This window comes from Chiloscyllium punctatum, chromosome 17 (genome assembly GCF_047496795.1).
Source record: "Chiloscyllium punctatum isolate Juve2018m chromosome 17, sChiPun1.3, whole genome shotgun sequence".
NCBI classification, from domain to species: Eukaryota; Metazoa; Chordata; class Chondrichthyes; order Orectolobiformes; family Hemiscylliidae; genus Chiloscyllium; species Chiloscyllium punctatum.
In genome coordinates this window covers 54,639,090-54,654,681 of record NC_092755.1, presented here as the reverse complement: position 1 = coordinate 54,654,681, position 15,592 = coordinate 54,639,090, and the positions used below count along the sequence as shown (strand labels likewise).

At 40.1% G+C, this 15,592-nt stretch overlaps 1 protein-coding gene across 5 annotated transcripts in view; it reads left to right on the top strand.

Moving 5' to 3' along the window:
* Positions 1-6,932, top strand: part of ccdc117 (coiled-coil domain containing 117) — a 47,325-nt gene extending 40,393 nt beyond the window's left edge. For all 5 annotated transcript variants that reach the window (XM_072587186.1, XM_072587189.1, XM_072587185.1 and 2 more), the window contains one exon: positions 5,761-6,932. In XM_072587186.1, the coding sequence (XP_072443287.1) occupies positions 5,761-5,971 (211 nt within the window). In that variant the 3' untranslated portion in view covers positions 5,972-6,932. The remainder of the gene's footprint in view (positions 1-5,760) is intronic.
* Positions 6,933-15,592: the final 8,660 nt, after the last annotated feature.

Below are 15,592 nucleotides of genomic sequence, written 5' to 3'. Positions count from 1 at the left end.
GTTGAGTATTATTGGAACTGCAGTCAGCTAGGCAAGAGCAGATTGTTCGATCACACTCCTGACTTGTGCCTGGTGGACCGGCTTTAGGGAGTCGGGTGGTAAGTTACTTGCTGCAGTGTTCCTAGTCCCTGAAATAAAGCGAAGAACTGTGTGGAGCCGCAGAAAATGGGGGAGATACTAAACAAGTATTTTGCATCAGTATTTACTGTGGAAGAGGATATGGCCAGTAGTGCAATAAATGGTGACACTGTGCAAAATGTCCAGATTACAGAGGAGGAAGTGCTGGATGTCTTGGAAAGCATAAAGATACATAAATCCCCAGGACCTGATCAGGTGTACCCTAGAACTCTGTGGGAAGCTAGAGAAGTGATTGCTGGGCCTCTTGCTGAGATATTTGTATCATTGATAGTCACAGGTGACGTTCTGGAAGACTGGAGGTTGGCTAACAAGTTGCCACTGTTTTAAGAAGGGTAGTAAGGACAAGCCAGGGAACTATAGATCAGTGTGGGCAAGTTGTTGGAGGGAAACCTGAAGGACAGGATGTACATGTATTTGGAAAGGCAAGGACTGATTAGGGATAGTCAACATGGCTTTATGTGTGGGAAATCATGTCTCACAAACTTGATTGAGTTTTTTGAAGAAGTAACGAAGAGGATTAATAAGGGCAGAGCGATGGATGTGATCAATATGGACTTCACTAAGGCGTTTGACAAGGTTCCCCATGGGAGACTGATTAGCAAGGTTAGATCTCTCAGAATACAGGGAGAGCTAGCCCTTTGGATACAGAACTGACTCCAAGGTAGAAGACAGGAGGGTGGTGGTGGTGGTGGTGGACGGTTGTTTTTCAGATTTGGAGGCCTGTGACCATTGGAGTGCCACAAGGATTGGTGCTGGGTCCTCTACTTTTTGTCATTTACATAAATGATTTCGATGCGAGCATAAGAGATATGGTTAGTAAGTATGCAGATGACCCCAAAATTGGAGGTGTAGTGGACAGCGAAGAAGGTTACCTCCGATTACAACAGGATCTTGACCAGATGGGCCAATGGGCTGAGAAGTGGCAGATGGAGTTTAATTCAGATAAATGCAAGGTGCTGCATTTTGGGAAAGCAAATCTTAGCAGGAATTATACACTTAATGGTCAGGTGCTACAGAGTGTTGCTGAACAAGAGACCTTGCAGTGCAGGTTCATAACTCCTTGAAAGTGGAGTCGCAGGTAGACAGGATAATGAAGAAGGCGTTTGGTATGCTTTCCTTTATTGGTCAGAGTGTTGAGTACAGGAGTTGGGAGGTCATGTTGCAGCTGTACAGGATATTGGTTAGGCCAGTGTTGGAATATTGTGTGCAATTCTGGTCTTCTTTCTATCGGAAAGATTAGATTGGATTCCCTACAGTGTGGAAACAGGCCCTTCAGCCCAACCAGTCCACACCGACCCTCAGACTAACCTACACAGGCCCATTTCCCTCTGATTAACATACATAACACTATGGGCATTTTAACATGGCCAGTTCACCTGACCTGCACATCTTTGGACTGTGGGAGGAAACCGGAGCACCGTTGTGAAACTTGAAAGGGTTCAGAAAAGATTTACAAGGATGTTGCCAGGGTTGGAGGATTTGAGCTATGGGGAGAGGCTGAACAGGCTGAGGCTGTTTTCCTTGGAGTGTCGGAGGCTGAGGGGTGATCTTCTAGAGGTTTACAAAATTGAGGGGCATGGATAGGATAAATAGACAAAGTCTTTTCCCTGGGGTGGGGGGAGTCCAGATCTAGAGGGCATAGGTTTAGGGTGAGAGGGGAAAGATATAAAAAAGACCTAAAGAGGCAACCTTTCCACGTAGAGGGCGGTACGTGAATGGAATGAGTTACTTGTGGAAGTGCAGGAGGCTGGTACAATTTCAACATTTAAAAGGAAGTTGGATGGGTATATGAATAAAGTGTTTGAAGGAATGTGGGCTAGGTGCTGGTAGGTGGGACTAAATTGGGTTGGGATATCTGGTTGGCATGGACGGGTTGGACAAAGGGTCTGTTTCCGTGCTGAGCATCTGACTCTGAGATCTTGGAGATCTGCTGGTGGAACTAAACCAATGTCATAACTCCCTGCTTTCTTCCCACGGATGATAACGTTTCGAGTCCAGTCACTCTTCGTCAGAACTAACTCTGTTTTCTTCCACAGATGCTGCCATACTGTTGAGTTTCATTGGCAATTTGTTCTTGTTCCTAACCTTTGACCTGCTCTTGTTGCAATATTTGTGTGGTTAGTACAGTTTGGTTTCTGGTCAAATAGTTGTTGATTCTAGGGATTTCAATGATAATGCTACTGACTCTGATGATGATGGTTAGATTCTCTCTTGTTGGAAATGGTCATTGTCTAGTATTTGGATGCTGTGAATATTATTCGCCACTTTTCAACCCAAACCTAGATATTACCCAGGTCATGCTGCAATTGGATATGATCTGCCTTAGTATCTGAGGAGTTGAGAATTATAATGAATGTTGTGCAATCATCAGTGAACATCTGCACTTCTGATCTTAGGATGGAAGGAAGGTTATTGATGAAGTAGCTGAAGATGGTTGGATCTAGAATACTCCCCTGAAGAACTCATGCCATTACCACTGAATTTTACCAGGGCTCCTTGATGGCTACACTGGGTGACGTTTGGTCTTGATGTCAAGCGCAGTCACTGTCATCTTGCCTGTGGAATTCAGCTTTGATCATATTTGAACCAAGTCTGTAATGATATTGGGAGCTGAAGGGCCCTGGCAGAAACCAAACAGTATGTCACTGAGTAGGTATTTCTAAGCAAGTGCTGATAGCAATGCTGATGGTTTGGCAGTTTTGAAATTTTCCTGTTCTTTTTGTGTCCAGCACATACAATTTTTCAATTTCTGAGTAGATGCCAAAGCAACTGTAGTGGAACAACTTGGCTAGACGTGCGGCGAGTTCCAGAGCATAAGACCTCAGTATTATTGCTGGAACATTGTCAGGGCCCATAGTCTTAGCAGTATCCAGTGCCTTAAGCCATTTCATGATATCACATGGAGTTGAATTGGCTGAAGATTGGTACCTAAGATGCTTGGGACTTCTGGATCATCTACTTAGCACTTCTGGTTTGAAGATTGCTTTGAATGTTTCAGCCTTGCATTTTGCACTGGTGTGCTGTGTTCACCCATTGTTGAAGCTGAGGATGTTTTATAGTGCCTACTCCTCCAGTGTGTGGTTTTAATTGCCCATCACCATTCATAACTGAATGTGGCAGGACTGCAGAGCTTAGAGCTGGTCTGTTAATTGTGGATTTGCTTAGCTCTTATCACCTGTTGCACGTGCTTCTTGCCAAACAAGTAATTTTGTTTTGTAGTTTTGCCAGGTTGACAGCTCAGTTTTAGGTATGCCTTGTGCTGCTCGTGGCATGTTCTCCTATGTCTTCATTGAACCATAGAGCTGAATTCCAGAGGCAATATTGGTATAGTAGGGAATATGCCAGGCCATGAGTTGAAGGTTGTGTTGTAGTATGTTTTTCTTGCTTCTGATGGCCCATGGCACTTCATGGATGCCCAGTCTTTGAGTCACTTGATCTATTCTAATTCAGTCCCATTTTGTATAGTGATAGTACCACACAACATGATGCAAGGTATTCTCAATGTCAAGGCTGGACTTCACCACACAATCCTTAAGGAGATGGTCATTCTTCCTGATACTGCCATGGACATCTGCAGCAGGCAGATTGGTGAGGATAGATCAAGTATGTTCTTTCCTCAAAACTGGTGCAAATCCAGTCTAGCAGCAAGATCCATTTTGGAGTTTATTAGATTGGTCATTGTTCTGTGACAGAGCCACTCTGTGGTGGACATTGAAATCCTCCACTGAATGCATTCTGTGCTATTGCATTCTGCTTCTTCCAAATAGTGCTCTAACTCAGAGTATTGAAGTGGGGGTGATATGTGGTATGATAGGAGATTTATTTGTTTATGTCTGACCTGGTGCCATGAGACTTCATCGTATCTGAAGTCCGTGATGAGGATTCTTTGGGCAACTCGTTCTCGGTTCTTTACCATTGTGCTGCTACCGATTATTGGCTATATCTGAGCCCACTGGTATGGATGGTGATGGACATTATCTGTAGGGTATGATTCAGTGAATATGACTGTCAGACTGTTGCATGATTAGTCTGGGAGACAGTGCTCTCTATTTTGTCACTCCCCAAATGCAGGGTTGACAGGCTGTGATTACCATTGTCATTTCTTCTACCAGGGTAGATGCCAGGTGATCTATCAGGCTTCTTTCTTGTTGAAGATTTTCTAGCCATTGATACAAAATGAGTGGCTTGCTAGACCGTTTCAGAGGGCAGGTAAGTGTTGCCCACGTTGCTATGGGTCGGCAGTAAGGAAACTGCTGTCCTTCACTAAAATAAATTAATTAACCAGACATGCTGTGGTAGAATTTGAACTTGGGTCGCTGGATTAATAGTCTAGTAGTAATACCACAAGGACAAAACTTCCCCCTTTCTTGAACCACCAACTTTCAGTTAACAGCTGAATGTGCTGATCAGTTGTGCAACAGAGACCTGGGGCAGCATGGTGGCTCAGTGGTTAGCACTGCTGCCTCAGTGCCAGGGACCCAGATTCAATTCCAGTCTCCACTGCATTGCTGTGTAGAGTTTGCACGTTCTCCCTGTGTCTGCATTGGTTTCCACTGGGTTCGCTGGTTTCCTCTCGCAATCCAAAGATGTGCGGGTTAGGTGAATTGGCCATGCTAAATTGCCTGTAGTGTTCAGGGACGTGTTGGTTAGGTGCCAAGGATGTTGCGTCAAGAGTAAGTATAGGATAATGGGGGAGGGGAATGGGTCTGGGTGGGCCACTCTTCAGACGGTCAGTGTGGACTTGTTGGGCTGAAGGACCTGTTTCCACACAGTAGGGATTCTGATTTTTTTTTATTCCTGTACTTGTGTATTTACCATGCTCTTGATTGTCTTGTGGTAACCTGAGTCAAACTGTGGATTTCAGTTCTACCCCAGGACCTGATAGCCAGTGAAGGTGTGTTCATAATGCAGTCGGAGTTCTAGCATCAACCTATGAATCCTTCCAGAAGCAGGTTTTAAGTGTGGGTGAAACTCCTGGTTAGCCAGACGATGGAAGGAAAGTTGGAGTTTCTACTATCACCATCCATAGCTCCAAAAAACATGAATGTAAAGGTACACTTATCAAGGCAGCTCACTCACCGAGTGAACTGTAACACACGATCATCATCCCACATTCTTGTGATGCAAATACGAAATTGATTCAACTCCAAAGCAAGTAGGCATTGTTGAATGTAACCCTGGGCATGCTGTATCTATGGTGTATCACATTGAAATAATCTCTTGCTACTTGGAATATTCTTGGTGAGAATAACAGTGCATTTTGTGTAGATATCACAACACTGACTGTGGTGTTAGACTGTTACAATGACTGACTGGATTCTTGTGCTATGGTTTTAATTTAATCTCAACTGTCTAAATAAAGGTGAGAGTGAGACTGAAGCTTGCCTTTTCAGTTTGTTTAGGTTTTGCTTTTCTCAAATAACAGTTGAACTATTGGCATCTGTAGTGTCTGGTTGTAGTTCTATATGTAAGTTGCAATATCACCAGGAGTAAGTAGATCAGCATAAGAAGCTGAGGTTAAATTGAATACAGATCTTATTTGGGTTTGTTTTGGATTTAAAGATGCAAGCTGTCCTTGAGGTCTCTAATTATGTGCTTTTTTTTAAAAAAAAATCTTCTTAGGAATCGTCCATGTATGGAACTTGTTTTGTGGAGACCCCCGTGTGAGCCACTTTCTGATAAACTTGCAGCTTTACCGGAGCAAAGAAACTCCAAACATAAGCAGCCACAGTGCAACTCTGATGTGTACAACAAGAGCTCAAAATTGGATTCATCCTTAATGTGTGGTGATATGAATCCAACCAACACATCTGAAGAGGACATGGAGCTTTAGAAACAACTTGCAGGACAGACTTGTGGGGTAAAAGCATTCTGACTTGCAAAGTTTCTCCATGGGAAGGTGTGGAGTATTTTCTCCAAGTTTTAAAAAAACTTTTTAAAATGAGATTTTGGAAGTTTTGATGCCCCCATTGTTCTTGCATAAACCAAATTCTGAACATTGCTGCAGTTTTGTACAGTTTCTGTGTAGTGACTGCGTCTGGGGTATCCTTTCTATTTTTGTAAGCCTGTTCCTATTGCAGTCAATTGATCAAAGCTGTGAAGGAAGTAATCCGTCTTTCTAACAACTGATGTGGGTGCGGCAGTAAGTGCTCTAATTTATAATGCACCTAAGATGCCAATTGTTTTTGTTTCTATTTAATAGATGACAAGGTAGGAAATTTGGGAAAAGCTTTTCAAGAGTTGTGCATGAGATTTGTCGAGTGTATGGATATACATGGAAAGTATTTTGAACTGTTCTTGATGTTGAATGTAAATATTTTATGAATGACCTGTAATTCACTAGCCATGAACTCCTGATAAAAAATTGGTTTTCCTATGCTGTATCTGACAAATGGGAGGGAAAAAATACTAAAGAGAATCTTAATTGGAGTAAATGCAAAAAAACCCCTTAAGTTTTGTACTTCAGTTTCATTTGTACAAGCAACTTTTGCTAAACCAGTTACTTTTGAGCCTATTTCTTATAACAGCAATGGGAAACCTGAATGAAAAGTATCCTCTTTTTTTGTCCTGGCAAATGAAACTGGTAGCCTAATTTAATTTACGAGGACTTGCTTGTTGACGCTTTTTTGCTCAGAAAGTTTAGCATATAAGACACTGGTATTTCAAACCTATTAGTGAGGAATTGCTTTGAGCATTTAACTACCATTGTAAAGCTGATTTCACTGCTCCTAAAAACCAATAAGTGGATTTTTTTTTTGTTTTGCTTTGTGTCTCTCGGAAAATGGGGTCGGGGAGGGTGGGCCAATAGGTTGTTCAGCGCTTTAAGCTTGTTTTGTCATTCAGTTGAACATGGTTGATCTGTTCTCAACTTCGTTCAAATATTCTAACCTAATTCATTTTAGTTTTGGTTCAAAGCAAGTGGTTGTCTCTTTTGGGAACAATCTTTGCAGCTTTGAAATTAACGTAGCATTTGGTTGTCTATTTTGAATGTAGGATGTTGATGTGTTGGAGCATTGGAATAGGGTCTGCAGACCATGGAGGAAGGAGATTGTTGAACAGGTTACCATAATGCATGCCAACTGATATTTAGGTGTTGGATAACAGGGCGTGGAACTGGTATTTTCCTACTCTAATAGCAGTTAGGGGACACTGACACAGCATCAGGACTTTACAGCTTTTAACTATTTCCTAATTTAGCTTCAGTGTAACCGTGTAGAACCCCATTTACAACGATTAAAATGGTTGAAGTGAAGTGCCAAGATGTTAACAAATATCAAAATCCTAAAATAACACTGATGTAATGACCAAAATGCTGAACATCAAATGTAGTCAGCCAAAGTTTGTCATAAATTTAGTGTAACCTCTTTGCTTTTCATTTTTCTGAGATTTGAACTTTATGCTTTTTCTGTGATCTTACAAATCTGGCGATCACTTTCACTGACTTTCAGTATTTCTACAAAAATCCTTTTGTAGTACTCTATTTAGATTCCTATTTTTCAAATATGACCTCTCTCTTCCAAAATGTAATATCTTACACTTAACTGAAATGAATTTGTTAATTAAATATCTCTTCTGCAATATTTTCACTGTTGTGAAATGACTTCTTTTCAGAAATGATTATCTCTTTTAACACCACCAAGATATGATTAACTTAACAGGCTTAGAATTTTGGTTCCAAAGTTTAAATTGTTAATTTAATTTTAAATAAGCAATCCCAGCCCTGATCCTTGCAGGATTCCACCAGTTTGCTTTCTTCAAATTCTGAGGAACATTTTTTAAAATGCTGCACTCTTTTCTTTCTGTCTTGAAGCTGTACACCTAATCATTCATCTAGCTGCACCTTGATTCCTTGTGGTCTGTATTGATTTAGTCTATTATGTGGCACTTTAAAAAAGGCTGTTTGGAAAACTGGATATACTTCGTCTGTTGCATTAACACTGTGTACTCTGTCATGTTTTTAAATTATTTTTGAGGTTGGGGAATTTTCTGTTTCCCTTCTGAAATAGAATTATAATGTTAACTATTCAACAGTCCTCTTTTAAAAAAAAACAAGTGCATTTATTTACTGTGCAATAGTGCATTGGCTGTCTCATCAGTTTTTTAACATTCATTAATGATCAATCCATTTGGTTTTATCTTTTGACTGGTTAGTTTAATATCTTTCCTATCTTTTAAATGTAGTCATATTGTTTCTGTGCTTCTCTTGGTGACATGAACCAGATCTGTCCCCCTTCTGAATATTGAGGTAATCCATATTCCCCCCAAAATACTGTCATTACCTTTTTGAATTTATCTTGTCTGTCATTCAGTGAACCTGTTCCCATCCTGCCATTTCATTTTCATTTGTTTGCACATAGAGCATTTTACTGTTCTGCTTGAATTTAATTGCTCTTCTTTGCTTGCCTAATTTGTTCACTTTAGCTTATCTCTTGATACCTTCATATTTTCCCTTATGTTAGACTCCTCCACAAGAATAAACCTGATAAAATAACAATTCCTTACAGAATATCTGGTGCAATTCCCACCTTTTGAGAGACCAAGAAAGTAAATAGGATAGGTAAACTTCTGTAAATATGAAGCATGATGGCTATTAAAGATGTATTTATTTTGATACTAAATTGATACAACTCCAGGCTGCACAAGTTGAGGTGCATTTATTTGTAGCTTTATAATTGGATATTATTGGTAGTTTTTGTAGAAATGAGAAATTCAGCATTTTTTTGGGAACGTTTTATATAGGTGCTTGAAAATGATTGTTCTTTCATTTAACAATGGCAGAAGCAGTTGTTGAACCGGCCAAATTGTTTACTTGCCATGAAACTGCCCAACTAGTTGGTAAAAGGCAGCGTTTTCATATAGCTGACTTCAGGTTTAGTATGTTAGCTAACTACCTATAACAAATGATCTTGAGAAATTACTGTATTCTCCATGATTACTGCAGAATTGTTGAAGCAGACTTCTTTTTGAAGTTTGTATTTGGAAATGCCTGTTAATTTTATAACTCTTGGAATTCTCTACGTTTCTAAACATGTGACCGGATTTCCACTTAGTTAAGTCTATCTGAGTTTTTTTTTAAAACCTTTTAATCTGAAGATCTGTTAGTAAACAACCAATATGCCAAAGACGACAATTAGTTTAATTTTAAATAATTAATTGAAATTTGGCGTTTATTGAGGCTGATACTTAATGTGTAGTTCGGTATTTGTGAAAGGAACAATTATCTACCAAGGCTTTGTTGAAATGCTGCCATTAGGCAGTGCCGGTTATCATTAAAATGCACCATTGTGTGTAGCATTTTGATTGGTTTTTTTTCTGTGCTGTACAGTGGGTTTCTTTAGAGTTCAGAACCATAATGTACAAAGATTTTACTTTTCATGGTTAGTGTTTGCCTGATTTCTAATGCTGAATAAACTGCCTATAATTGGTGTACACTAGTGTCTATCTTCTGGCCCAGGCAGAACTGTGTAACTAAGATGTTCTTTTTGACATTTAGCAATTGCTGTTACAAACACTAGCATTAATATGAGCTAGATCAGAGTGAGGTTTGTGTGAGATTAAAACAAATGCCATATCAGGCCAACAATGATGCTAAATTAATCTGACAATTTAGCTTTGCCATTAAAGTACAGCATTTCAGCAAAATATTCAGAGTGTTTGCTCAACTAAAAACTACCATATAAAGATATCAAAATTGCAGAATTAACTCATTGTGTACACTGTATCCCACCTGAAACTACCCAAATTTCTGTTTTGGCTTTACCACCTGGCCTTCACACATTCTTGAAACAAATGTAATTCTACCTCTTTCACTTAATGTGTATACTTTGGAAATTCCATTTAAATGTCATTTTCTGTTAACATTTTACATATTTTATATTTAAATGTATATGCATGGATCAGACACAATTTAAATTACATCAGAGACTTTGCGAATGTTTTTAGTTTAATTGTAGTATTACTTGTTGACTTGGATCACACACATATACAAAACACATTACTGCAATTAAACTGAAGTTGCACTCCAAATCTGATATGATAATTTAGATTGTGTCTGATCCATGCATATACATTTAAATATAAAATGTTGACACAAAATGACATTTAACTGAATTTCCAAAGTATAATATGAGCCTTTTCAAATAGAAAATATGTTTTGATACTCAGCCACATAAGAGATTGAGAGGTGACCAAAAGCTTAATCAATGAGCTTTTTTGAAGGACCATCTTGACAAGAGGGGTAAGATAGAAATTTAGAATGGAAGCGACAAAACTTGGAACTCAAGGAACTGAATGCAAAGATAAAAACATAGCCTCAGGTTTTGTGACAATATCAAGAATTGGAGGAGTACAAGGATCGCTGAATGATGGAATGCTGGACAAAATTACAGTTAAGAACTGGAGAGGTTATAGAGAAAGTGGAGAGGTTATATTTGAAATCAAAAAGACTCGATGCAAGTAAGGATGTGGATGGTTGCGCTTTGGATGGGGAACAAAAGGTGGAGTGGAGGCCTGACTGGCAAACACTAAAGAAGTTGAACCTAGAGTTAACAAAGGCATACATGAGTCACCTAGCATCAAAAATCAAAAACAAGATGGGGAGTGTTACAACAACAAAGAACTACCTTACAGGGTAATATCTAAAATTAACATGGTTGTCATGCTAGGAGAAAGTGAGGACTGCAGATGCTAGAGTACCAGAGTTGAAAAATGTGGTACTGGAAAAACAGCAGGCCAGGCAGCATCCGAGGAGCAGGAGAATCGCCGTTTCGGGCATAAGCCCTTCTTCCTGTCATGCTGTCCTAAGTCTGTTGTACTTTTTTTTAAATCCTGGGATTCTGGCTTTGAGTTACAGTTGAGCCCTAGTATTTCTTCTGAATCAACAAGTGAGGAGACAGAAGGAAGTCCACCTGTCAAAAAACACCCCTCCATAAGACTACACAAATACAAAAGAGCTTTTCACATGAAAGGTGCACACTGATTATGAATTGCTTTTCAAAATTCACAAAGCTACATGTATTCGGTATGGTTCCTACTATGGATGACCTGTAGTATATTGCTGGACATATCACAAGATCCACCAGGCTGTTGACTAAGCTGTGATTTGATAATCCCTTTCGCCCATGCAACAAAAGTGTGAATGTCAGTCAAGAGAAAGCCATCTCCACCAAAGCATGCACTTCTTTACAATGGGCTGTTGATGCCATGGATTCGATCTAGTTCCTATGGGAAATGTATTGATTCCATTTGGCAAAAATTGGAGAAAGTTGCTAATAGTTGTGCAGCAGCTCTCAAGTTACTGGACTCATTGAAGTACTGGGACCAGTCTATGATTTCTTGAATCCCAAGCTCCATGTTTTTTTAAGTGTCTATGGACAGAAAGCAGAGTTAATGTTTTTGAGTCCAGTGTCACTTGTTCAAAACTTGCATTTACAAGGTAGTTTTTTGTAACTGTCAGAGGTCTCAAATGCTTACATTTCAAAAACCACTTAACTGGTTGTAGTTACTGTTGTAATGCAACTAATTTTTACTTGGCAAACTCCCAGAAATATTAATCACACTGACCAGAAACTGATGTTTGGGAATTGTAAGTGAACCCTTGTCAAGAGAACAAACCAAGATAGTTTCCTCTTTCAGACACATTAACTAAAAACCTTCCTCACTCGGTGGTATTGTTTGACTTGTCATATTTGTCTGTCAGCTATTAATCCAGACCAGTCACCTTATTGCAGAAGCTCACTAATATTTAGAAGTGCCTGTCAACAAACCTTGTCTCCTGGTTTAACCAGCTTATGGTCAGCCTCCTGATTCTCTATACTTTCCCTACACTTTTCCCACAACTAAACAAAGTGTTAACAGTCTCTTCATAAGGGCAAGTTATTTGACAGATTTTTAAGAACTGAAGACAAACAATCAGGACCTGATGGCCTTCTGCCAAAGTTTCAAAGGAAGTAGTTGCAGAGGAGGGGAACCATTGGTCAAAATATTTGAGAATATTTGGATTCTGATATGATTTCAGCAGAATAGCAGTTTTTTTAATGTGACACTCATGCTTAAGGGAAGGAAACAGAAAATGGGAAATGAACATCTGTCGTTGGGAAATGTCGTCCATTATTAAGGAACAAATGGCAGGACATTTAGAAAAACCAAATGCAATCAGTTGACATGATTTGTTTGAGTTCTTTAAGAATAGAATGAGCTGAGTTGATAAGGGGAAATGGTAGGTGTGGTGCATTTGAATTTCCAGAAGGCACATAAAATGTCACATTCTTAAGGCTGTTGCACAAGTTTTCAGGGTTTGAGAGGGGATAATGGATTGAAGTTTGGTTAACTCATAGAAGCAGGGTTAAATGCTCGTTTTCATTAGGAACAGCATAACTGTTGGAGTGCTGCAAAGATCAGTCCGAGGGCCTCGAGTATCCATTGTACCACAAGTGCTCTCTCATGAACGCTGTCTGAACTGCTGTGATCTCCAGCATTTTTTTTTTGTTTTCAGTACCACCAGACACCTTTTTTGTGTTCATATGTATAATAGTGGCTAGCAGGAAACCACAAACAAAAGATACTCAGCTAGCAGTGGTACACTATGCTGTGTGAACATTGCCAACCCTCAAATGTGTCAATGTTCCAATGCATTAAAATAGCTGGCACAGGATTGTGTCAGTCTGCCCTTACCATTGAAATTCTCCCAAAATTCAAGGTAATGCTGTTCATCCCATTTCTAAATTTTTGAGAACATACATAAACCAAGCAGTACAGTCAAGGTCAAGTCACCATAGGCTTACGAGATCATAGGACTGCTGTCTCATTGGAGAGAGAGATGACTACTGATTTAACCTGAGGATTATATCTCGGGCAAGGGGAGGGGTTGAGAAGAAGCATCCTTCATGATAATCTCAGCCGGAGGTGGGAATTGAAGCCACACTGTTTGCATCACACTGCTTTACAAAGCAGCCATCCCACAAACTGAGCCAAACCAACCCCCCACCCCCCCCCCCCCCCCCCCCCCACCCCCGCCCTCAAAAAGCAGTACTAGATTAGTACAAAAAAGTCTTTTGCTGTTCTACTTCTATACCAGTAGATGGTGCTTCTTACTTAGCATTCCAGCAGGTAGCATTCTAAACCTATACCCCCATTGGATTGTCACTAATACATTCGTTGCCTTAAAATCACCCTGTACACTTAGCCATTTTTTTTTGTTGTTTGTTTGAACCTCTGTCTGATGGAAGTGAAGTTTGGTCCAGAGTTATGAAGATGTGTGATTTGCCTAAAATGGTTACAGTTAAAAATCATAAACCTGTTAGGACTATAACCTGGTGTTATTTGGAAGCACTAGCTTTCAGAGCACTGCTCCTTCATCAGGTAGCTGTTGATCAGGTTCATAAGACAATTTATAGGAAAAGTTTACAATATCATGCAACTGAAATGGTATTTTGTACAAACTTATATTACTGTTAAGTCTTTCATTTTGTTTTAGAATGGGTTGTGGGTTTTGGTTAGCCAAGTTCAGAAACCTTGAGGATGGCCTCAACTGGGACCTTGGGTTCATGTCACAGTACAGGTGACCCCACTACAGTGTGTACTCTCTCACACATGCACTCTTGAATACTCGCGCTCACGCAGGCTGTGTCATACCCAAGCACATGCATTCCCCAAACTCTCACCCACACGCAGAACACTGTCACAGGCTTACACTCCCTCTCCATCTCCCTCCTCTTTCCCCCCCACCTCTCTTCTCCCCCCTCCTTCCCCCCCCCCCCCCCCCCCCCCCCAACCCACTCTCTCTTTCCCCCCCCCCCCCCCCACTCTCTCTTTCCCCCCCCCCCTCACACGTCTATAGGGTGAATATGCATTCGCAAGTACATTCTATTTTCCTTTTTAAAAAAAAACACTCAATCTGCAGGCGGTCAATCCATGTAATGTTTTAAAAGTTCCTACTTTCGAAATAGAACCAGTCTGACTCCGGATTGGGATACAGACTGACTCTAACCTCACACCTTTTAATGCATTGTCTGAGCTGAGATGTCAACTTTATAAAACTAAAGTTATCGAGAATGTGACTTAAAAGTTCTAGGATTTACATATTAATAACCTGAAACTTGCAATGCATTCTAAAAGATGAAAGACGATCAGCAATCTAGGTTTGTTCAATATATCATTTCAGTTTCATATCATCATTGAGATGAGCAGCAGTCCAACCCGTCCACACCGACCAGATATCCCAACCCAATCTAGTCCCACCTGGCTCATATCCCTCCAAACCCTTCCTATTCATATACCCATCCAAATGCCTTTTAAATGTTGCAATTGTACCAGACTCCTCCACTTCCTCTGGCAGCTCATTCCATACACTTACCACCCTCTGTATGAAAAGGTTGCTCCTTAGGTCTCTTTTATATCTTTCCCCTCTCACCCTAAACCTATGCCCTCTAGTTCTGGACTCCCCGATCCCAGGGAAAAGACTTTGTCTATTTATCCTATCCATGCCCCTCATGATTTTGTAAACCTGTATAAGTTCACCCCTCAGCCTCTGACACACCGTGGAAAACAGTGCCAGCCTGTTCAGCCTCTCCCTATAGCTCAAATCCTCCAACCCTGGCAACATCCTTGTAAATCTTTTCTGAACCCTTTCAAGTTTCACAACATTTTTCCAATAGGAAGGAGACCAGAATTGCACACACTATTCCAACAGTGGCCTACCAATATCATGTAAAGCCGCAACATGACCTCCCAACTCCTATACTCAGTACTCTGACCAACAAAATAAAGCATACTAAACGCCGCCTTCACTATGCTATCTACCTGTGACTCCACTTTCAAGGAGCTATGAACCTGTACTTCAAGGTCTCTTTGTTCAGCAACACTCCCTCGGACCTTACCATTAAGTGTAAATTTCATGACACTAATATTTTGCTATAAATTCTGTGTCTTATGATTCCTGGTCCACAGCTACCTGATGAAGCTAGTGATTCAAAATAAACCTGTTGGACTATAACCTGGTGTTTCAATTTTTAACTTTTTTTTTGTCTACCCAAAGTCCAACACTGGCTCCTCCGCATCATAAAATGGTTACAAGACAGGTAATAGAGTGGTTATTTGGTCTGTTGCTCTCAGGTAATATATTTCACACTCTAACATATTGCATCAAAAGGTTTATCTTTATGCTACTGTTGATTAGTTCAGTAATCATCTCAAACTGGTATCCTTTGGTTATCCACTCTTGCCCTAGAAGGAATTGTTCTTTGTTGTTTACTGTCCACACCAGTCATGATTTTGAGTACCTTTGTTAAATTTTCTATTATTGTCAAAGAAACGTTCCTTACCTGATTTCAACATAATTGAACTTTCTCGTCCCTAAAATCTTTCCTTCATCTCTAAACTAGTGTGCATTTCTGGAGACAACTCCAACTGAAGCCAAACCAGCCTTTTATGTAACTTTTTGCTTTCTCTGCCTGGT